At 53.8% G+C, this 24,199-nt stretch overlaps 1 protein-coding gene across 1 annotated transcript; it reads right to left on the minus strand.

Moving 5' to 3' along the window:
• Positions 1–216: 216 nt before the first annotated feature.
• Positions 217–2,050, minus strand: LOC108494476 (noggin-2-like). Its single transcript, XM_017809105.1, has one exon. It carries the CDS (start codon positions 2,048–2,050, stop codon positions 1,418–1,420), a length of 633 nt encoding a protein of 210 aa, XP_017664594.1. The 3' UTR covers positions 217–1,417.
• Between the last annotated feature and the right edge of the window lie 22,149 nt (positions 2,051–24,199).

A 24,199-nucleotide genomic window follows, 5' to 3' on the forward strand; every position in this document is an offset into this window, starting at 1 on the left:
GTCTGTGCTTTTTTTCTCTCCCCAACAGGTTATACACGCAAAGAAAACCCAGAGCGAGATCCCGGAGAGGCAGAAACCAGTGGAGCTGTCCCGACCTTCGGGGTGTCTCGCGATTTACGCCAGCGCGGCCCAGCCAAAGCTCTTTACTCATCACCTGCTCCGAGCAAGAATCCGAGTCTCCGCTGGTCTCCCAGAGAGCTGGGGTGCAGCACGGGGTTTTTCTTCAAAGATAGAGTTTATTGCTAAAAATGTTTTGATCAGTGATAGCTCATATTTACATTGATATGTTTTTAAAGGAATATTCAAGTAAACATTTCCAATAGTTTCTGGCATAATCTCTAGCTTTTTTTTTTTTTCCTATACACAAACGTTAAAAATAAATAGACTGTACAATGAAAATTTCCTTTAACATCTCTACACGACTATATGTATTCCCACACAAAACAATTCCACTCTTTCATAGATTTGTACTTTTCTTTAAAATTTCCTCCTTAATTAATTGTTATACACTTTAAAAAAAAAACAAACAAACAAACCCTAGAGAGCTTCGCAAATTAGTTCAAACATCAGTGACAAGGTCTGAAGAAGACAAAAATAAAATACAGCACAGAGAAACATCCGTCTTCAGGGATGTTGCCGTTCTTGCTTTTCTTTTTTGTACACCCCCCGCCTCTTTTCTCCTTTTGATAAAATCATCTTTACAGGAAATTTCTGTTCTCCCCTTCGGCAGGGAAGTGCTCGGGTTCTGTGGGGATGGGTTTAAAATGTGGTCCTATGTCTTTAAAATAATAATAATAACAATAATAATTATAATAATAATAATAAAAAAACAGCTGCGATTTCCCCCCCCCCCTTTTCCTTTAAAATCTCTCTATTTACACGGCTGGTAGGTTTTTTTCTTTTTTTTTCTTTCCTTTTTTTTTCTTTTTTTTTTAGGTTTTTTTTTATTTTCCTTTTGTTAGAAGGCTATATACGTATAAAAATAGACATCTGATTGTAGTGCTTTACTGTGCCTTTGGCCTGCCCTGCAGTTCCTGGGTTCGCTTTTTCCCCTTTTGAATAAAATAACATTAAAAGAAGTCCGAGGGAAAAAAAAAAAACAACCAAAAATAAAAATCAAACACAAAAAGAAATTAACAAAAAAAACCCTAACAAAAAAAATTAACAAAAACCCCCAACAAACAAACAACCAAAAAAAACCAAAAAAAACAAACAAAAAAACCCAACCCCAAAAGCGGTTCATGTTCCCCACTCCACGCTGGGGGGTGGGAAAAACAAACAAACAAACAAACAAAACCACCCCAAAAATACTCACCCCAAAAACCCCACCCCCCCCCCAAAAAAAACCCACCCAAAAAACCTCCCCCCCTAAAGTGATCCGGAGGAGGAGGGCGGCAGTGCAAGGGGCCGGGGAGGCTTAGCAGGAGCACTTGCACTCGGAGATGAGCGGGTACTGCACGGGGATCCAGGTGCAGTATTTCTGGCTGGACCAGCCCTGGCAGTGCCAGCGCAGAAAGGTCTTGGTGACCGACTTGACGGGCTTGCAGAACATGCCCTCGGGCAGCGAGCAGGACTTCTCGGCCAGGCAGTTGCCCTCCTTGATGTAGCGCGGCCAGAAGCGCACCCCCAGGTCCTTCCAGGCGTAGAGGACGGGGCAGTGGGTGTGCGCCCACAGCCACTGCAGCACCTTCCGCCGCGCCTTCTTGCCCAGCCGCAGGCGGGGGCCCCGGGGCGGCCCCAGCTCCAGCCGCCGCAGCTCCGCCGGCAGCGCCGCCCGCCCCCGCCCCGCCGCCGCCGCGGCGCCCGAGGCGTTGGCCGGCCCCGGCACGGCCACGGCCATGAAGCCGGGGTCGAAATGGCTGCCCAGCTTCTTCCTCAGCGTCCTCTCGTCCAGGTCCTGCTCCTTGGGGTCGTACTCGGGGTCCGGGTGCTCCACGATGTCCTTGACGGGCAGGTTGTCGCTGGGCGAGGGTCGCAGGCGCAGGAAGGGCTGCCCGCCCGCCGGCAGCCCCAGGCACAGGCAGAGCAGCAGCGCCCGGATCGCCGTCATGCTCCGGGCGGGCCCCGGCGCTGCTCCCGGCGGGCTCGGCTCCTAGCGCTGCCCGGCGGCGCCCGCCGGCTCCCGGGGGCTCATAAATAGGCAGAGACACCAGTGTCCGGCGGGGCCCGTTACTTTAAATAGCCCGGCCGGGGTTGTGTGACAGCCGCATCTGAGGCTCGCCCCGCGCCCGCGGCCGCTGGCTCCCGGGGCTCCCCGCCGGGCCGGCTCCAGCCGCGGCCGGCAGCGCCGGGGGGTCCGAGCCTCCCCCGCGGGGCAGGGCAGGGCACGGCGGCGGCCGAGCCTTCCTCCTCCTCCTCCGCCGCCGCCGCCGCCGCCGCCGCTCTCGCTCGCTCCCCCCCAAAATTCACAGCGGACTCGTCTCCATCGCCATGGTGACAGCTGGGCCGAGCCCCACGACAGCTCGTCTAGACGGTGTGACAGGGTTTGGCGTGAGACCGGAGCCCGAGAATAAAACCTTCCTTTATAGCCGGGCGCGCCGGGCGAGGGGGCGGGAGGAGGGTCACGGCGCCGGGGCGCTCGGGCGGCCCCTGCGCGGGCACGGCCGGGGCGCGGGGCTCAGGCGGCGGCGGCCGGTGGCGGCAGCGCCCGCGGCCCGGCCGGGCTCCTCCTCATGGCGAGCGGCGGGGGCGGCCCGCGGGCCCCCGGGGCATCCTCGGCGTGGCGGGGCGGGGGGGGGCGGAGGATGTCCCCGGCACCGGCGAGGCGGCGCGTCCCGACTCCCGGCGCGGTTCCCTGGCGGCTCCTCGGTGGGGGCGGGCAGGGGCGGGCACGGCCGCCGCTCAGCAGCCCCGGAGACCCATTGCTGCTGCCGCCGCTGCTGCCGGTGCTGCTGCCGGTGCTCCGGGGGCCCGCTCGTCCCCACCGCGCTCAGCGCATCCAGCCGCGGCTCCGCTCCGTGCCCTGCGCTGCCCGCTCGGCTCGGCTCGGCGCGCTGAAGGCCGGCCCGGCGGGGCTCGGCTCGGCGGGGCTCGGCTCGCTGCCGCTCGGCCGGGCTCGGTGTCGCGGTCCCCCTGCCGCCGCTGCCGCCCGCCCGCCGCGTTCTGCCGCGCCGCCGCTGCCGCCCAAGTTAAATACGCGCCCGGCGCGGCCGCCCCGCCCCCGCTGTCACTTTCGCCGCGCGCTGAGTGACAGCCGGGTCCTGCCGCCACCCCCTCGAAGCTGCCCACCCCCATCCGCGGAGCAGCGTCCCACCTGCGGCCCCGGCCCCGGGCTCACCGGGCGCCGTCATCCCGGCAGCGGGCAGGGCCCGGGGCAGTGACCCCGGAACAACGGGGCACTGCGGGCCCTCGGCGTCCCCTGCCTGCACCAGCCCGGGGCCCGGGCACCGCACAGGGTAGCCGAACCCCTCTCTCTGCCTCTGCCTCTGCCTCTGCCTCTGCCTCTGCCTCTGCCTCTGCCTTTGCCTCTGCCTTCCACAGCTGCCACACCACGTCTGCTTCTCCACAGGAGCCCTCCCGCCGCCAAACCCCCTTCCAATTTTAAACAGAGCTTTAGTTGAGTAGGGTACCATGTCTTTAGAGCCCCTGGTACAGGCCCCCCGGGGCAGCACACCAGAGTGGGACACTCCAGCATCAACATCTCGGCACTCTCTGCAAGGGCATCTGCAGCCTTCCAGGAGCATCACTCTCTCTGGAGAGGAAGTGTCCCTGCATCCCTCGGTGCAGGGTGTGATAACCACCCACGTTAAACCAGTGGCTTTTCCTTCACCTCTTTCTTAGCCGTGTGGGGCTACATCTTTTGGAGGAGAGCTGGACTCACAACCTTTGAGGCACAGAGACTGGCAGTCTGGTGTGTGTCAACACAGTGAAACACCAAACCCTCCTCACCTCCTTTACCTCCACATTGCTCAGCACTGAGCTCACACTTGAACCATGTCCAGAAATTGGACACACAGCTGGTTCCTCCAGACTGACAGCGTGTAAGAACATTCCTGCCCATGCCAGTCACTCCCTCCCAAAGCCATGAGATAACCAGTTACCCACTGGGGCCAAGGCAGGGACCGAGGTGGATCGCAGGGCCAGTTTCTCACCGTGATGTGCTTCTTACCCACCAAGCAAAGTGCGGGGCTGCAGTTACAGGCCAGCCCAGAGTGTCCTGCTGGCACATGCTGGGGTGTGCAGAGCTGACTTCACTCATCAGACTAATGAACAGAGCATCTCCCCCAGGTTTTTGTCTCTTCATCATCCCAGAAATGCCAAATGTTGCATTCAGACAGGAAAAGAAAACAAAACTCCAAAATGGAGAGGTTGGACCTCCAGCCCTGAGTCTGCATAGAGTCAGAGCATCCCCTGGACTTTGGGTAGACAAAACTATGTGTGGCTCGGGAGCCAATCCCAGTGCATCCAGGTAATTTACACTGTGCAGGGGTTTAAATGTATCCAGCCTTTCTTCCCTTGCTGTATATTTCTGCTATTGTGATCCCAGCTTGGTTTGCTGAACTTGGAGCTTTTCTTCACTCATTTGGCTCACACACATTGTGCAATCAGAGCCATGAAACTGTACCATTTCCCAGCTCTTCCAGCATTAGCTCTCAACAATTTGCAGTAGAGGTGGGTATTGTTACCCCCCGAGGCTGAATATTACCAGTAAGAATTTCTCATTATCTGTTTTCTGACCCCAAAGCACATACGACATATGCCTTGAAGCAAAGGCAATCTGGATGTGCAGGATGTGCTCTGCCTTTGCTCGCTGCTGGGTGGGAAAACTCAGTGCTTTCAGAAGTGTCAGAATTAAAGCAAACACAGAAACAAGAAGCAGCTCAGGGCAGAGACACCCAACAGTCAGGAAGGGGGCAATTACTCAGCGAGATGTACTGCTGTTGGCACTGCTGCCTGAGTAAATCCCGGTGAGGGGATTAACATCTGACTGTAATTGTAATAATAAAATCCGACATGTATACAGCATTTTTCATCCTGAAGGATCCCAAAGCACTCAAGTAACTTAACTCTTTCAGCTGTCGCCTGGACTTTATAAACACGCTCCTTAATCATCCCGTGCCAGACGAAGATGCCTTTGCTCTGGGCACACTCACCTTGCTTCGACAGGTCCCCCGTGGGAGAGGAGAGGAGGAGAGGCTCTCTAGGATGGGCTGGAGAAGATTTCCCCTTCTGGAGGCAAGATTCCTGTAAAATGGTGCTTGGCACATCCCAGGGGCAGTGAGGGGGAAGGCACCAAGGTCTACAGGGGGCTTGGAAGACTGCAGTGGGCTAACTGCCCTGCTCTTGTGCCAACCAGTGGGAAGCATTTCACTTGGTCTCCTTCTGAACTTTCCAAGGGGGAAAAGGGGAATGAAGACAAGCCCGTAGGCAGGAAATTAAGGGTAAGTTCTGTCTGCAGAGTCCACCGTGAGAACCAAAGGCTCCTTCTCCATCCCCATCCCAATCCCCATCCCCATCCCCATCCCCATCCCAATCCCAATCCCAATCCCAATCCCAATCCCAATCCCCATCCCCTCCTCTCCCATCCCCATCCTCTCCCATTCCCATTCCTATCCCTATCCCCATCTCCATCCCCATCCCCTCCCCTCCCCTCCTATTTATAGCCAGATATGGGGACCAGGAGGCTGAGCAGAGCTATGAATTCATATACCTTCCCTCTTACTGCTCCCTGTTGGCACACAGCACAGCACAGCTCCCAGTGTAGCCCTTAATTGAAGGATTTAAAGTTGGAAAGGGTACATAGCCCATATAGAAAAGCCTTATCAAAATAATTCCATGTAAGAAGAAAGATGTGATGTTAAAGGCACTTTCTGAAGGCTAAAATGGTTGCAAGCTGCTTATTTTTGCTTCTTTGCCTTATCTGGCATCCTTTTGCCAGCTAAAGAAGACCTGGAAAATTTTGTGACAAAAGTAAAAGGGCATTTCTATTTCACTGGAAGGCTCCATAAGCAAGTAAACTCTGGGTAGCAGCAAAGCATGATACTCTCTCTTAGCAACACTGTTTGTAAGTTGACAGATTTTTATCTTTTAGCTTGTGTCAGGCAGCATTAATTTAAGTCAAAACCAGGGGTAAAGATACAGAGCAGAACTGTCTGTGTCACGAAGTCATTTCTATTCCTCCAGCTGTAGGCACAGGAGTTTCATATTCACACCTTAAACCATGGAAAAGTCTCTTGCCTAATCCAGGAGTGCAGGAAGCCCACACGTGGGAACATGAAACTGAGAGAACTGAAAAGAAATTAAGAGAAAGGAGAGGGTCGGAGAGGGTCGGAGAGGGTCGGAGAGGAGAGCAACTCTCAGGCAAATGTCCTTTGCCTCTTTGGTTTTTTTTTTCCCATGTTGCTTTCTGTATGCTTGATTAAGTTTTCCAGGCTCACTTTATGCTTGAGGAATAATGCTGATGGGCTGGCATGGCGAATATGAGGAAAGGCTTGGGTCTGACAAGACAAAAGGCCCAATTTTCACTTAAAGAACCAAAAAAAACCCCGATGGTGCACCAGGTTTTCACTAGAGATATGTTTATTTTCCAGGAGAAATGCATTACCCTGCTCTCTTCAGTGTGTCCAGAGGAGCGGTTCCCAAAGTATGCCATGGGAAGTGGTTGGCAGAGCTCCCACAGCAGCTCCCAGGCCAGCTCCTGCCATCTGCTGCGAGCTGGGGAGACTCAGAGGCTGAAAGCAGCTGGCTGGCCCCAAATCCTGGTGAAGGTGAGGGGACAGCAAAGGCCACATGGCTGCCAGTGCTGGCAGTGATGACATGGAGATGCTGGAGTGTTTCCAAAGACGAGCAATGAAGCTCGTGAAGGGTCTAGAGCAGGAGTCTTAGGAGGAGTGGCTGGAGGAGCTGGGGTTTTTTAGCCTGGAGAAAAGGAGGCTGAGGAGAGACCTTATAGTTCCCCACACCTGCCTGAAATGAAGTTGTGGTGAGGTGGGTGTTGGTCTCTTTTTCCAGGTGACAAAGTGATAGGGCAAGAGGAAATGGCTTCAAGTTACACCAGGGGAGGTTTAGATTGGATATTAGGAAAAAGTTCTCTACAGAAAGGGTTGTCAAGCATTGGAACAGATTGCCTGGGGAAGTGATTGAGTCATCATCCCTGGAGATATTTAAAAGACATGTAGATGTGGTGCTCAGGGACGTGGTTTAGTGGTGGCCTTGGCACTGTTGAACTCCATGATCTTAGAGGTTTTTTCCAACCTAAATGATTGTGTGACTCAGCACACACCTCTGTGCAGTGTGTCTTCAGTTGGCCAAATTCTCCTGGGGCAAAAATGTCACTGTAAGGGTCAAATGAACGGAATGTGGACACACAGACACACACAGTGTCCCTCATTGTCATCACAGAGCTACTGAGGCTTAATTTCTGTGAGTAGTTCGATAGTCCCAGTATTAATGAAGTTACCAGCCCACATGTTTCTCTTCCCATCCCATCAGGATGGGATCGAGAGTGGGATGGGAAGAGACATGGGATGGCGAGAAAGGTGGCCCCAACCACCTTCTTTTAAAATCTGTGTAGGTCTTGTACCTGCCGTGTTCAACCCCTTTTCCTCCTCCACAGCCTTGGGCCACCAGCCCCAACAAGCCCCCCTTGGCTGCCCGGTGCTGCCCTTCCCCAGGTGGACCAGGAAGGAGCATCTGGCAAAGGTCTCTTCTGAGAAGCTGAGCTAAGAGTGTCCCAGTAGAACCCCACTGGGAGATCAGCACCACCCCAGGACTTGCCCTGCACTGAGTTCAGATGTTCAAAAGAGCTGATGGGAAAAAAACTCCCAGCCCTGAAGCTCCAAGGAAGGGATTACTTGTGCCTCAGAAATATATTTTCTCTGTATCAAGTAGGGTGGTTTTGCTATTCTGAGCTTCCTGGCATCTTTTTTTTGTCCTTATCATGACGTATATCTCTATTTTTCAAGCTCCTTGTGACTTTCTCCCTCTTATCACCACGGTGTTGTGTCCCATCCCTCGCTGCCTCACCCCTTTTCAGGGCAGTGCTGGAGTCACCATCCCTGGAAGTGTTCATAAAACATGTGGATTTAGCACTTGGGGACATGGGTTAGTGGTGGCCTTGGCAGTGCTGGGTTAATGGTCAATGATCTTAGGGGGGATTTCCAACCTAAAGGAATCTATCGTTCTATGATTTGTGGCCCAAACTGATTTTCTGCCATACACTAGGCCTGGTATCAACCTGTTTTCTGTACAGCTGTACCTTACATTTCCCTTGAACTGCCTTGAGTTGGTCCTTCAATGTTTGCACATTGCTCTGTGCACTGCAGCACCTGGGTCTACCTTACGGTACTCACTCCAAACCCCCTCATTGTCCCTGAGAGCCCCAGAATTACTTTACCAGTTCCAGCTAAGAGTCTGCCCAATTTCTGGCACATTTCCAGTAGTGCCAGATGTCCTCAATGCTTCCCAAAAACCTACCCTATCGCCATTACACGGGAAGAAGTCCAGGGTGGGGGTTTCCTCCCTCCTCCCTTACAGCCTGGAGATGATTATGTCCAATTTGCTATGGTCTGTAGCCTGGACAACCAAGAGAGGTGATGCCCAAGGTGGTGGCGAAGGCTGCTGTGAGCTAAAGGTTTGGTTGGTCTCAACCCATTCATGGTGCTTACAACACTTGCCACCTGATGGACCGTGTTGACCAGGCTGCTGTCCTTTATGTGGCATTGCAGGAGGGAGGGAGGAGGGTTGTTTCACTGCAGCCTTCAGCAGCTTGGTTGTCACTGGCCCTATAAACATTCACATGCATCAGGTGATTGTGGTCCAGCACTTGTGGGAAGGAGATCTCACCCTCCAGCAGAAGGAAAGTCCCTGGTGGAGCAGTTTGATCTTCCTGACCCACCTCCAGCCCAAAGCATCACAGCACAGACCAGGGGCTTGGCAAAAGCTGGGATATCAGAATGGAGCCCATTAAAACTCCCCAGGGCGAGCTCTCCTCTCCCAGAGGACCTGGAGGAACACTGCTCAGTGCAGAGACCAGGAATGATCCTTGGACATCTACCAACATTAAAAAACAACAACATGGAGCTCTGAGATTTCTGCCCGCTTGGCATACATCTGTCACCACATGTGTTGACACAGAGCAATGCTGCCACGTCATGTTGTACGTGGCAGTTGCTGTCAACACCAGTCCAAGGCAGAGAGAACTGCTCAGGGCAGCTATTTTTTGAAAATGTCCTGAATAGAAGTGCTGGAACCTGCTTTGGGGACATGACCTGCCACTAAGGGTGTCCATGCCAGGGAGCACCTCTGGCTCAGGGACTCCTGAGACACTCTCCAGGGAGAACGTGTGTCAGTCAAACCCAAATGACCAGTCCCAGGCCAACCTAGTGACACCAGGTTTTTAAAATTTGCCACCCTTTCCTTTCTGCTCTGACAAGCCCTGTGCCACCCTGGAATATGGGAAGACCTGGTGGCCAGTGATGGGAACTCTTGCCATGCAGTTGAACAGGACATAGAATCACAGAATCCTTAAGGCTGGAAAAGACCTCTAAGATCATCTAGTTCCACTATTAACTCAGCACTACCAGATCCACTGACAAGCCACAGCCCTGCACAACACATCCAACGTGGCTACGAGGAATCTCCTCCAACTGCAGCCAGACCAAAAATCCAGCTACAGCCCAGCCCACTCCCCATCCAAACAGCCATTCCCCAGCAAATGCTGCTGGGAGACACAGCACTCTCTTTCTGCTGCCCTGAGTGCTGGCTGAAGCTCTCCTTCCTGCAGGGCCCTGGCAGGTTGGTCCCAGCCTGCCCTCAAGTCCCTTCCCCAAACCACTGTGCTCCATGCTCCCAGCCAGGTACAGGCCTGTGTCCATCACAGTGGGCTCAAGGCCAAAGGAGCACCACAGTGATGATGCTTACAGGGACACAAAGGGGTGGCTGTAGTTGATGTGTGATGGAGGGAATGGCTGTGGCTGATATGTGTTGGAGGGACCTCAGGGAGTCCTAGATCAGCCAGGACAGGGCTCAGCGCTGGCTGATGACCCCATCCAGGGTGCGCAGGGAGTACTCCAGAGGTTCACTCAGCTATGTTCCTCCTGCACCAGCTAATGCACTGCTACCCTGAGACACCTCTGGGTTGAGGTTCCGAGGCACCTGGGTGACTTGCCAAGCTGCATCTGCATCTGCTTCCCAGCCTGACACCCCAACACATCCCATCCCCTTGGGAAAGGGGCTGTGTCTTGGGAGTTGCACTCCCAAGTTGGAAGGCAAACATTCAAGGGTGAATTTTTTCCATCTTCTTTTTTCATGTTTAAGGTTTCTTAACCTTTAAGGATTTTTTTATCTATGATTTTTCCTTCTTCAAGTGGTGCCCCAGTGGGTGGCCTCAAGAGGCAGAGGCGTGCTTACATGACCATGCTGGACTCCCTTGCCAGCTGACACAGTGGGTGGCTCTTCCCCCTTACTCAAGGACACTGTGGGGTCTCAGAGCACCTTGCTCCGAGTTCACACAAGCACAGGCTTTGCTGGGTCTTCTTAGAGAGCCACTCCAACATGCTCACTAGCTTTGGGAAGCTACGTCCCAGAGATTTTCCCAAGAAGAGACATGTCCTCCTTCTAGCACTGCTCCCCCCCCCATCACCAAAGCATCAGAGGAGGGCGGAGCCAGGAGGGTTCAACAGCTTAAATAACCAGGATTCAGGGAACCTCAGTGTCTTGGAGGAGCTGGGCCCAATGCCCACTAAGTCAAGGTCTGTGGAGGCCAGAGCAATCCTAGGAGTGTGTGTGCTGCCAAATCCTGGTGCTTCTCCTGGACAAGGGGCAAAGGTCAGCTCTGGGTTGCCTGGGTTTGCTTCCTCCTGTTTCATGTAGCTCTAGGAGGGACATTTCTCACTGTAGTGACATGGGTCTCTGCCCAGGAGAAGCTAATGGAAAACAGCAGGAGGCATGAGCTGACACAGGATGGAAAATAGGATCCTGTGTCAGCATGTGGCCTCGTGCTGTCCCTGAAGAGGTCACTTTTCATAGAATCACAGAATATCCTGAGTTGGAAGGGATGCACAAAGATCATCCATCCAACTCCTGGCCCTGCCCAGGACACCCCAACAATCCCACCCTATCCCTGAGAGCGTTGTCCAAACCCTCCTGGAGCTCTGGCAGCCTTGGGGCCGTGCCCACTGCTCTGGGGAGCCTGTTCAGTGCCCAACCACCCTCTGGGGGAAGAACCTTTTCCTGACATACAGCCACGTCTCCCTCTGGTCCGTTCCTCCTGCCCCGAAATGCCAGCAGAGTTGGCTCTGCACCAGCTGCAGGAGGGAAAAGTTCTTTTTATATTTAAATCCTAGGGGTGTTGGCTGTGCCCCCTTGAGTGATTAGTACTGAGCCTCAACAAAGCCCATCCCAAAGCCAGGAGGGGCAGAGAAGGGCTGCTGGTGTTCAGGTGATTCTCCTCGTGGAAGAGATTTCTCTTCACCCTGGAACAGCTCACACACACACAGCTAAGGGGGAACCTGGTACCAGCTTGGAGCATCCTCTGCAGCCCAGTGCTGGAGGTTGCACCTCTCAACCAGCATCCAACTGCCTCCTGTTTTCTCCCACAGCCTTGTCACCAGACTGCTGGGAATCTTGCTGCTGCAGATGCTCCACTTGGCATTTCTTCCTACAGTCTGAAAATTCAATTTATTTCAGCCACAGGAGACAAGGTTATATGTTTGACAAAAGTCTTTCTAACACAAGGCACAGAGCAGCATCGCAGCTTTCCTGCGTGCGGGCCAGAAGCCCTGCTACCTGCTTCAAAATCTGTGGGAACGACAGCTTTCCAGCTTTCCACAGGCTTTGGTCAAAACCCTGGGAGAGTTTATATTGCACCCATGCAACCTCCTCTCAGCTGTGTTCTGCCAGTCTATTTGTTTTCTCTTGGTTCAGTTCCAGCTTCACTTGTCCCTGAGATGCTGTGGAGATGTAGGGAGATAAACACGGGTGATTCAGGGACCTGGCGGGAAGGGAGCTGGCAGAGCAGGAGGTGGGTGCCAAATCCTCCCTGAATTCCTGTGAAAAAGCCCGTCTGTGAATAACAATTCAACCTGATAACCAGTTATCTCTGACTTGTTGCAGCTCTCCCTTCAGAGCCCGAGGAGCGATGCCCGCGGGAAAAGCAGCTGTTGCAGAGAGGAGGGAACAAGCATCCCGGAGCACGGCCAGGGCAGGCAGGGGAGGGCTTGCAGGACCAGCAGCACAGTGCCTGCGAAGTGCTCCTCATCCAAAGACCTCCCCAGACCCAGACGGCCTGGAGCGGAGCTGCAGCTCCGCATTCATGTTGACACGGCACTGGCGTGGTCAGGCTGTGCCTCCCGTGCTGCAACCCGGACTGGGCTTTGCCACCCTCCCCCAGGACACACGGCATGGCTGGCAGGGGCCAGAACCTGAGAAGGCGTTCGCATTTTAGCCCAGATTTTCCCGGTTAATCGGGACCCTTCAGTCTAGTCACTTGCTTATTTTTTTAAAGCAATGAAAGAGATTTCCCAAATCCAGGCGGCTCTAAGATTACACACAGGCAGAGACACCATCAGTCTCTGTCAGTCATTCCCTCCAGCCGGAAAGTTAGTGGCAAAGGAGTTCAAATACAGGAGCGGCGAAGCTGAGCCCAACTCCAGCCCTCGGTGGGTGCACAGAGCTGCTACTCTGCCCTGGGGCATCTCACTCCCCCTTACCCCATGCAAAAGATGATGATTCACTTCCAGAAGCTTGTAGGTCTTTTATTAGCCCCAGAAGGGTCCACAAAGGGAGTGAGGGAAACGCTCTTGGTGCAGCTGACACTTTGACATGGCCTTTGTCCTGATGGACATTTCAGAGGCATCAGCAAAGAAGGAGCAGAGGGAGGGAATAACACTGGACTGGAGAGAGCTGTGAAATGTCTGCTCCAGTGTGAGGATGGGCTCTGCAGTGCCTTCCCACTCTAGAGAGAAATCCCTTCTGTCAGTGCCACCCCATCTGGGCCCTATGTGGGCTATGGGCTCCCCCAGGAGAAACAGTGACCTCTCTGACAAACACTGGTAAAGAAATCAAAAGCCTTGAATCATCACCCTCAGAGCCCTTTGAAATGGAGGTCTCATTTGCGCACAGACAGTGGCAGGCAGAGAGGGCATCACCTGCCTGTGGGACAAGCCCCAGCACCCGACCAGTTCCTGAGGGATTCCTTAGCAGGCAGGGCTTCCTCTGCTCCCCAGAAAGTGGTGGAAGTGACTCCGGAGCAGCCTCTGCCCATGGAGTCAGTCACTGCAGGCTGCCATGGGGGTCAGGACATGTGTCACAGGAGAGGGGACACAAGCACTGGTTGCAAGAGGCTGGAAGTGAACTGGGGAGGGACAATTGCACCTGCAGCTTCATAACTGGGCTTTTCCTCAGCACCTGCATGGAGTACCCAGCTCCTCTTCACCAACCGGGCGGGAATATCCACAGGAATTATTTCATTTTCATGATGGAACTTTACCAGGCTTTTCTTTTTCTCCAGAGGAAACAGTTTCCTTAATTTGATCTAAATCCAGGACACGTTGCCTGAATCTGCATTTAACAAAAAAGCAATAAAATATTAATCTAAAAAATTTGATTCAACACTGTCCAGACTTTCCTGCTCCAGCATCTGCCTGCCTACAGGGAATACAATGGAGAGTGGAGGTGAGGAAGGGTTATGAGAGGTGACCCCTTGCAGCATAAGGTGTCTGGGGGCTTGGCAGGCAGGGTGGTGCAGGCAGAGAGGATGTGAACTCCTTGCTGGAGAAGAATGAGGAGGAAAGAGCTTGCTGCAGGAGAGCATCCTGCCCTTCCCTCCACGCCGATGTGCAGCCCAGCCCTGAAGCTGCTCCAGGTCGCAGCAGGGGGTTGGCAGTTTTTGTCCAGTGAGGAGTCATTTATTGATGTTCTGTGCCAAGGGACGCTCCTTGTTATCCAAGTCAACTTGAATTAACCCAGTCGACTTACAGCCGTGCTCCTCAGTGCTTTCAGACGTGCACAGTCCTTGTCCCACCCCCTCCTGGTCACTGCCGGAGCTCCTGCTGTGTTCCTGCACTCTTGACTCCCGCACAAAGCCAGAAGCAATAGTAGCGCGAGCAAGAGACAACATAAACCTGACGCTTGTACCTGTGCCAGGAGCACTGGCTGGGACCTGGCTGGAGCCTGGCCCTGCTGGAGCCCGGCTGGAGCCAGGCTTTGTGGATGTGCTGAATGGGATAATCTACTAAAATTAAGTATCTTGTTCTGTAGCTCATCACCTTGTCTGTCTTGCTTTGTAACTCTTCAGCTTAGTTGGAAAGATTTGGACACTGGTTATTCAAGCAGTGTTTTTTGTCCCCTTGGCTCACAAGAGATTACAGTCAGATATACCAGGAGTGATATCAAAGAGGAGTGTCTACATCTCTGTTAATCACAGAATCACAGTCTGTGTTGGGTTGGAGGGACTTAAAGTTCATCCAGTCCCACCCCCTGCCATGGGCAGGGACAACTTCCACTATCCCAGGTTGCTCCGAGTCCCATCCAACGTGGCCTTGAACACTTCCAGGAATGGGGCAGCCACAGTTTCTCTGTCCCTCAGCTACAAAGAATAGATCCCACATGAATACATGTACTGACTGGAGGTCCTAAAGCAACCACCGAGACCAGGCTGGCAGTAACGGCAGAACAAGCCCTGAGGGTGCCCACTGCTGCCCCACTCCAGCGAACACAGCAGCAGATGCTCCAGGTTTCCTCCCTACAGCTCTGCTCAACTCCAGCACCGCCACAGCCAGTCCTCTGCTCTTCTTGTGACCCTGCTTTGCCTCAAGACCGCACTCTGATGTCACACACCCACTGACTCCTTGCCCCAAGCTTCACATCTCCAACTGGTGACACAAACTGCCCCAGGAACCTCAGTGCTCATGAATCCCTTTAGTTCACACTCCTAGCCCCCATTCAGGTCTCCCAGCAGGCTGGCAAGCAGCATCACCCAGCCCAGACCCTCCAAGACCCTCCATTTCTGCTGGACACGGGCATCCTTCTTGCCTTCAACTTGAGGGAAGCCGTATCAGAAGGGGGATAGGCTGGATATTAGGAAAAAGTTCTTCCCCCAGAGGGTGGCTGGGCACTGAACAGGCTCCCCAGGGCAGTGGGCACAGCCCCAAGGCTGCCAGAGCTCCAGGAGCATTTGGACAACGCTCTCAGGGACAGGGTGGGATTGTTGGGGTGTCCTGGGCAGGGCCAGGAGTTGGACTGGATGATCCTTGTGGGTCCCTTCAGATGCAGGAGATTCCACGACTCTGTACCTCCCCCTGAGTTCCACTGAGGCCAGCCCTGACTGCCTGCCTCCAAAGACTCCTGCAGCTATAAGGACACCAGCCACCGGAGTTCTCAGCATTTTGCTGACTAATTTCCAATGGAATTGGGAAGCTGGGGTTACAGGGAGAAGTTATGAATGAAATGAGCCGGCCCTGGGTTCCACACAGATCAAAGGCATTACTATCCTACGCGATGTGTAATTAAATTGTGGAGCTCACGGCCACAGGATGCCACACAGGCCAAAAATACACGGGGCTTTGAAATGAGATTAGACAAATTCACCGAGGGCAGTCTCAGTGGTGGCTGTTACACGGAGTGGCACAAATACCACTCCTGGCTCAGGAAGTTGCTAAGGCTTCAACTGCTGGGAGGTGGAAGGGTATCACAAGGGCAGATTGCCTGCCTCTCTGCCTGCAATTTATGAGCATCAATGGCTGGGACAGAGCCACCTCAGCTGACCTGGGACCTGTGACAGCCCACGCTATTGCTCTCCTGGTGCAGTCGGAGTTTTGGGGATCCTTTCCCTCTGTCTGGTCCCAGCCATGTGACCTCCTGCATTGCCTCCCAGATGCCTCTCCCAAACTGACCCTCTGAAACCAGGGCTTGAAAACCTCCTGTTGCACACAACCACCCAGAGGTGGTGCTGCTGCAAGGTGAGCAGTTCACACAACCACAGAATCACAGAAAATGAAGGGGCCCACAAGGATCACTGAGTCCAACCTTCAGCCCTGCACAGGCCCATCCCCAACAGTCACACCATGTGCCCCAGAGGATCATCCAAACTCTCCTGGAGCTCTGGCAGCCTTGGAGCTGTGCCCACTGCCCTGGGGAGCCTGTTCAGTGCCCAACCAGCCTCTGGGGGAAGAACCTTTTCCTGAGATCCAACCTGAGCCTGCCCTGACACAGCTCCAGACCATTCCCTGGATGCTGTTGCTGGTCCCCCAGAGCAGAGCTCAGTCCCTGCCCCTCCTCTGCCCCTGCCCAGGAATTGGAACTGCAGTGAGGTCTCCCCTCAGTCTCCTCTTCTCCAGCTGAACACATCAAGTGCCCTCAGCCATTTCTCTGTTCATACCTTCAGGGTTGCCCAGAGGTAGAATCTGGCACCTCCCCTTGTTGAACTTCACAGTTCCTGGCCCTCTGTGCCCTGACCCATTCTCAAGCCCATGAATGCTTTGGGCTTGTCCTGTCCTTACACGCTGTGGAGCTCCTGGGATGGATGAGCGCTGAGCCAAATCCCTGCCTGCCCCACTGAGACCACTACTGCTGAACATCCGCTCTTCCTTACTCCCAGCAATAAAATCTCTGGCTCTACAGGCATCTTATCTGCAGCCCCGAGGTGCTGCTGGAGCAGAACCCATCCTGGGCTCTGTCAGTGCCTCTAGAGGCCATATCCCATCCTGGCAGACTGCCAGGGCAGCAGATCCAGCTGTGCCATGGGACTGACAGCGGGATTGTGGTCATGGGAGTGGGCAGCCACCTCACAACACGGAGTGTGCTCCAGCTCACGCTGCCTCCCCTCCCCATCCCCACGGGGCTTACTCTGCACACTGCAGGGGTTTCTCCAAGCTCTCTCATCTCTCTTCTTCCCTGGCACTCTGTCCTTCCCTCCACTGAGGAGGTTTTTCATATCCGCTGGACCGCAGTGGGCTCAGTTTCAGGGATCTCTCCCTCCCCTGGGTTCCTTTGGCTGGAGTCTCCACTTTTGATCCCTTTTACTCTGTACCTCTCCAGCATTCCTTGGCATGGATGGATGGACACACTGGAGTATGTCCAGAGAAGGGCAATGGATCTGGGGAAGAGTCTGGAGCACAAGACTGATGAGGAGCAGCTGAGGGAGCTGGGGGGGCTCAGCCTGGAGAAAAGGAGGCTCCGGGGGGACCTTCTGGCTCTGCAACTCCCTGACAGGAGGGGGGGACTGGGGGGGATCGGGCTCTGCTCCCAGGAAACAAGGGACAGGATGAGAGGAAACAGCATCAAGTTGTGTCAGGAGATGTTTACATAAGATATTGGGGAAAACTTCTTCACTGAAAGGGTGGTCAGGCACTGGAATGATCTGCCCAGGGCAGTGGTGGAGTCACTATGGCTGAAAGTGTTCAAAAAAAAATATAGATGTGGCACCTGGGGACACGGTTTAGTGGTGGCCTTGGCAGTGCTGAGGTAGTGGTTAGACTCAATGGTCTTAGAGGGTTTTTCCAACCTTAGTGATTCTGTGATTCTACGAAGGAGTCCACAATTCAGTGTGTCAAACAGCAGTGCCTTTTCAGTGTATCCATCCCTCCACAATCCAGGGCTGCTCTGGCGTATCCATCTCTTCTGCTTATCTAGTTGCACCCTTTGGTCTGGCCCTGTGATTGTGTCTGTGGTCTGGTTTAGGATGTCTGGTCTGGTTTGGTAAGGAGCATGGGATTGCTGGGACAGGATGGTGCAAGGGAGGGGGTAGAACCACAGTGTGCAGCCTCCTCTCCCAGGTGTTTCCTTCACTCTCCCTTGCATAGGCATGAAAGTCTGGATCCTCTATGGAAAGCAAAGGAATAAAATTCTGATAAATATCTGGGGGTTTGGGTTTGGTTTTTGATAGATCATCAGGAAAAAAAAAGATAAGAATTTAATAAGATGCTACCTTAAGGAATTAGGCCCAAAACTTTGAGCAGCTGAAGAAGGAACTGTGGGGAAAATATTGTTTCTTTATATAGAACAGGAGAGGGGCCATGAACATGCAGAATCTAGATTTGTGTGGGTTATTTTGGAGACATGAAATATTGTCACGTTAAACAGAGGGTGTTTGAAGAAGTGTGGTTTGAGAGTATTTGTGAAACATCCAGTACTGAGGAAACTGAGAAGAAAAGACACGAGCAATTGCATGCCCTCATGTGCTGGCAGGCTCGACCCTATGACTCTGGCTGCGAGCAGTCAGCCTGCAGGTGGGGAGAGGTCCAGCAGCTGTGTGAAGGTGTTAGAAGCAGAAAGGATGTAGGTGGTGTGAGCACAGGAGCAGCGCTGGCAAGACGCAGTGCACCGAGGGCCGGTCCCCACACCACAAACCAAGCCTTGGCAAAGCCTTGGGGACTGAGCTGAACACAGCCCAGCAACCTGGCTGGCACCTTCCCTCAGCACAGGCAGCACGGGCAGCCTGGGCTTTGGAAAACCTTCAGCTGAAGGAAAGTGGGAGCAGTCGGTGCCCACTGAGAGTGAACCATGACAGGAGATGCACGGCCACTCCTGGGAAGAGTTTTGCCTGCTCTTCTCTTTTGAGCAAGGCTCATCCACGTTATTTTGAGGTGGGAGAGGTAAGTCTGCAGCACCCAAGGGACAAGAGAGCAGTGCCAAAGCCACAGTAACAAAAAGCAGATGCTGGGAGGGGAGCAGGGCCATGTAGATGCGACACCAGTGGTGCAGGAACATCTCAGACTCTGGATGCTGGTGGGACAGGTGAGGATCACAGGGGCCTTGACTGAGTTATCAGAGCAGATGGAGATCAAGAAAACATATATTTTGTTGCTCTTTCCCTTTCACTCTACAGTTGCTCACTTTTTTTTTCCTTTTTCATAGGAATAACTTTTAATTTACTTCTTAAAAAACTAAATTTTCTGTCCTCTCAGCTACTCCATCAACCTTTCTGTGACTTTGCTCACCCCTCTTCTGCCTCATCTCCATCCTGCCTTTCCCTATTACATGCTTCCCCCTCGTCCCTCCTCCCACCTCTGTATCCCTCATCCCTCACCCACTCCAGGTCCTGCATACCCGCCCCTTCCCCCTTCCCAGGCCCGGAGGTACAAATGATTAGATTTTCAGCCCAATTAAGGCAGGCTGTCTCCTGGCTGGGACAGAAAAGGTTGGCCCTGGAAGGTGGGAAACAAGCTTTGACAGGTCCTGGCGTCCCCAGCGCCCTCCGATGGCTCTGCCCGCTGGGCCCCTTTGTGCTGCTGCAGGAGCGGGGCCAGGGCTCGGCTGGGGGCCGGGGGTCTCCTCTGCCCCTCCTCTTCCCCAACCCAGCAAAAAGAATAGCTAATTAAGAGGTCTAAACGCAGGCAAAGCTAATTCCCTATTCAGGGCTCTGAGGGGCAGCTAGGAGGGAGGGGAAGGCGGCAGGCGGTGAGCTGGGGAGCGTGGCAGCATCTTCTTCGAGAGCGAGGACCGGGGCAGCGGGTTAACCCTCTCCTCCCCGCTCTCCGGGGCCGTGAGCCGGGCCAGGCCCATCGTCCCGTGTCCCTCACGCACCAGGGCAAGGCCCTGGGTCCCCCCGCAGCAGGGATGCTCAACCACGTGTGCTGCAGCTCCTGTCCCGGACCAGGGCTGGCTCCATCCCAGCCAGGCTCTGCGAGAAGCTTCTGCCACAGGTTTTGCGCTCCAGTGGCTCTGCCCCACCACGCACAAGCAGTGTCAGAGGCCTCACTTGTGCCCAGCAGCACCATGTCACACCTGTGAGCCCCTGGAGAGCAGCCCTGTCCCTGTCCCAGTCCTGTGCCTGTGAACCCACTGCTGCCTGTTATGGTCCAAGCCTTGAGCAAGGAGCCGCCTGCCAAGGCAGCTGGGACAGGCCTGAGGAGCTCAGCTACCTGCTTTTGCCTGGATCCTGGGGGAGGCTGGTCCTCACCCTGCCCAGCACAGGAGGCTCCGAGCGGGACCCGCTGCCATTCTCTGCTTCCCACAGCCTGACCTGAGCCCAGCACAAGACCTCTTACTTGTGTCCAGATGGTCAAGCCTTAGGGAGGTGGAGGTGAGGGGTTGAGGATCTGCTGGAAGCAGAGCCAGGCATTTTAACCAGCCCAGGGGGATGCTGCTGGGATTTAATCTGCTTTTGGATAAAAGGAACCATGTCCACCTAGGTGACATCAAGGTACACAAGGTGACACGTAGTTCTCCTCAGCACCTGTGCAGGGAATGATGTGGATGTCCCTGCAGGGAGGATACAGGTACAAACCACCCTGTCTCCAAAGCCAGCTTCCCACAGAGCGCCGAGGCCCCAAGGCCCAGGCACAGCCCCTGCCTGCACCAGGCAAAGCTGGGCACTGCTCCTGAGTTCCCCAGGCAGAGGCATGGGGCGTGGAGAAGAGTCTGTCCCCTTGGGGTTCTGTGGGAGCTGAGCTTCCTGGAGACTGAGGTCCTCACTGGACAAGGGTATCTCCAAATAGGTGAGAGCCTCTGGGTCACAGTGACTTCTGCCTGCAGTGACATCCCCCTTCCCTCCCTCCAGCTCCTGGAGGGTTCACATACCCTGGGTATGAACATGTCTGGGTTCACATTTGAGTGAGGATATCTCCCTTCCAGGTATCCTTGTTCTCAGCCACCCACTCCAAAGGCTGGACACTCACCCCTATGGACCAGCAAACCTTTGCTTTGGACAGGACAGCAGCAAGGAGCTGGTTAGCTATTCCCAAACTCCAGCTGCTTTTCCCAGATCCCATCCTCCTCTGCTGTGCATGGCACACTCTGCACCCTGTGGTTCTCCTGGGGTCTTTAGCAGGGCACCCCGTGGCCACCAGCCTGTGCACAGGGCACGGTGCGCAGCCTCTTCTCCCGAGGTTATCTGTGGAGGGATGAGGGAATCCAACAATAATGAGCTTCCTAGCATGAATCACTGCCCTGTTGGGAGCAATGAATGGTGCCAGACAGCAATCCAAAAGCTTTTGGCTGTTGAAGAGCTGGGAACATTTGGGCCAAAATGTGCTTAGGAGGAGACTGGAGTCTCCAGAGCTGCTCAGCCCTGCCTGGAAGCAGCCACGCTCCATTCTACCAGTTCTGGGTCTTCAGAGGAGCTGGAAGCAGTCAAGTGATGGTAAAGAAGGCACAAAGACTTGTTCCCAGTGCTCTTCACCATCCTAAGGGCATGGTGGGAACAGGACTCTGCCCTGAGCAACACTGGGCTCCAGCAGCTGTTTCCATCACAGGCCTCCTTGTATTCCCCTGCACACTCTGGTGTGCACCAAGCTCTGAGTGCCTGCTTCTGCCCAGCTTTGCTCTGCTCTAGGAAGGGTTTCTCCCATAAGTTTCTGGTAGATTCCTGGGATATTCTATTAAGAAAAGCTCCACATGGTCCTGCCCCGCCTTTAAGTGAAGTGTGGATTGCAATTTCACTTCTCCTTTCTGAAGGAAGTCCTTGTTCCAGAAAGTCTCTAAGGTCAGGTTGGACAGGGCTTGGAGCAACCTGGGCTAGTGGAAGGTGTCCCTGCCATGGGCTGGGGTTTGGAACAAGAGGGTCTTTAAGGTCCCTTCCAACAGAAACTATTCCGTGACACCGTGATTCTCTGATCTAGGGAATGTTGAGCCATCGTAATACTGTCCATCACAGTTTCCTGTACTATGAGTTGAATTCACCAGCACCACCTAAAATAATGTCCCCACTGGACCATGTCCCCACACACTCACCACCAGTAAATCTCCTTCAGCTAAAGAGGTGAGACAGAAAGAGAGTTGGGAGGGAAACTCAGCTCTCTATTTTTCAGTAAAATTGAATTATTTTCTTTAAAAGAAACTGGTGGAAAAGGATCACAAAAAAATCTGGAGAATTTCCATGAGGTTTTACAACATCATGTCTTTCAAAGGGATCCCGTGGAAAATATCGTCAGCCAAGTGCCTCCATACTGTGGAGAGCTGGGAAGATGTTTCTGAGTGATGTTCCATCTTGAAATCTTTGGGTGACTTGACCTGAAGCAGGGAGAGGAATTTGCAAAAGAAGAAGAAATGCCAACCAACACCTCCAGCCCAACTTTCCCCAGGCCAACCAGGGTGTCCAGACAGCCACGGGGAGCTGGGTACCCCCATCCCTGGCCAAAGGGTGCATCTGCCAAAGGGGGCAGTGGGAGGGGATGCTCAAGGCCCCTCAGGAGAACCAACCCTCTTCCTGCTCAGGCTGTGTGGTGTGGCCATTTCCTTGGTCTGGGCCCCAATTAAAAGAGCCAAATGGAAGGGGCCGGAGAGAAAGAGTGAAAGAAACAACATTTCCTGCCTGAGGAGATTAACTCTCCAAATTACATGTGAACAGAGGGGGAGGCAAGAGGGGAAAAGGAAACCCAGCTTCCACCCCAATAAAAGCCAGTTCATTTAATAAAGGGGGAGTGAGGAGGGGGAAGGTGGCTGAAAGAAAATGAGGCTGGGGGGTGTGGAATTAGCCTTGTCAAACAAGGGGCTTTGCTGTCCCAGAACTACTTCTTTATTGTTCCAATTTTTCATGCTTACTTAGCTCTCAATGCTGCACAAGACAACAGCTCATTATCAGGGAGGGGGGGGGGAACAGGACAGGACAGACACGGCTGTGGTGGTGATGAGAAATGGAAGGAAAATAAAATTTTTAGAAAAGGAGTCCTTTCCCTGGGGCTTCAGCCTCTCCCCCCTGTGTGGAGCTGCAGACATTGTGGCTGGGAGGAGTGAGGCATTGCTGAGCAGAGAAAAAGGGTTTTCCACAGCCTTTGGCACCAGCAGTGGGACAAAAGCAGCTGATCCTGAAATGCCATCTTACGGCTCAGGAAGGGGGAAGGAGGGGTGACTGAGGGTGACACAGAGGGCTCCCCCATTTCCTTGATGCTTTTGAAGCCTGTCCTGGTGGCTGCTGAGGGAAGAGGGGCTGGAATGGGGCCGGGGCAGGCAGGATGGTGGGGACAAAGCCCCCTCTGCCCCATGGCCAGGCTGCTGCGTCCTTACAGATCAGCCAGCCAAGGCACATCTGTGGCATCATTGTCTACGAAACAACATGTGCTCTGACTCTGGAAAGCGACTTCCAGCCTCCTCCCAGGGCTCCTTGTTTGTTTTCTCCCCAGGATTTTCCTGATCAGATTGGCTTGGCTTACAAAGCCAAACTCACACCAGAAAGGCTATCAGGATGTTTGTGGGTAGGAAGGTTATGCTCCATATTAGTGATGCTGCCTTATAAAGCCCTGTTTGCACAGGCTCATAACTCTCTGAAAAATGCTCCCTTTTAGGACCGGATGGCTCTGGGAGCCAGCACCATGAAGCTGAGGCTTTGTACCAAGTCACCTCTCTCCCACCCACGAGATCAGCACTGGGGACAGGGCAAGCTGGAGGGCACATGGGGGGCTGAGGGATGTAGGAGCACAGATGGGGAAGAAAAGCAGCTATGGCCAGACTGGATGGCTTTCTGTGATCCTTGGTAGAAACTCAGGAAACAAGAGTGCAAACTGACTGTCCAGGTAACAACTATTTTGAGATGTCAGCCCCCACCCAAGAGGTGACAGCCACAGTGGACCAGCTAGAGGCACTTCTGGCCCACAAGGAGCAGTGACAGCTCCAGTTGGGACTTGCTTGACACCTGCAATGGATGGAGGGCTTATTTTATGTTTTCAGATGTGTCTTGATGCCTACCAGCTACCTATACCTTAATCCATCATAGGATGGCCAAGTGGTCTTATGCTGAAGCTGTTCATGAGCACCAAGACCCACCAGTGCCGTTTTCCCCAGAAAAATTTGTGGAAGGCTTCCACAGACGAAGATGTTGGACTTGGAGATGACTTGTATCCACATTCATGTGCTACAGGTTGAGTGACCATTTCTCAGTGGAAGATGGTCAACCCTTCTGAAACAAAAGACTTTACAAAGCTCATGGATGTTCTTCAAGAGTGGAGACAAAATGTTCCCCCATTCTCCCCAGTCTGCTCAAATATTCCAGTTACGAGATGCAGTTCCCACTTGGGAAGCTGGAAGTCTGGGGGGGTCTGTCCTGCAGGCAGGAGCAGTGAGGGTCCTTCAGGACACCCTTAAGTTTCAGGGCGTTTCCTGTTCCCCAGGCACAGCCTGTCAGGGGCACAGTGCCACTGGGGAAAGGGAGGTTGCAGAGGTGGCATATTGCTTTTGCAGCCCAGGGAACCTTTGTAGCCCAAAAAGCTCCTGATGGACCAGACCCAAATCCACCCTGGGCATGGCAGAGGCTGCACCCCAGCCATGGACACCACTGTGCCCCTTTGCTGTGTGATGAGGACTGGTGCTGGCCTGGTTCGGAGTG

This window comes from Lepidothrix coronata, unplaced genomic scaffold (assembly GCF_001604755.1).
Source record: "Lepidothrix coronata isolate B3197 unplaced genomic scaffold, Lepidothrix_coronata-1.0 Scaffold24, whole genome shotgun sequence".
NCBI lineage: Eukaryota > Metazoa > Chordata > Aves > Passeriformes > Pipridae > Lepidothrix > Lepidothrix coronata.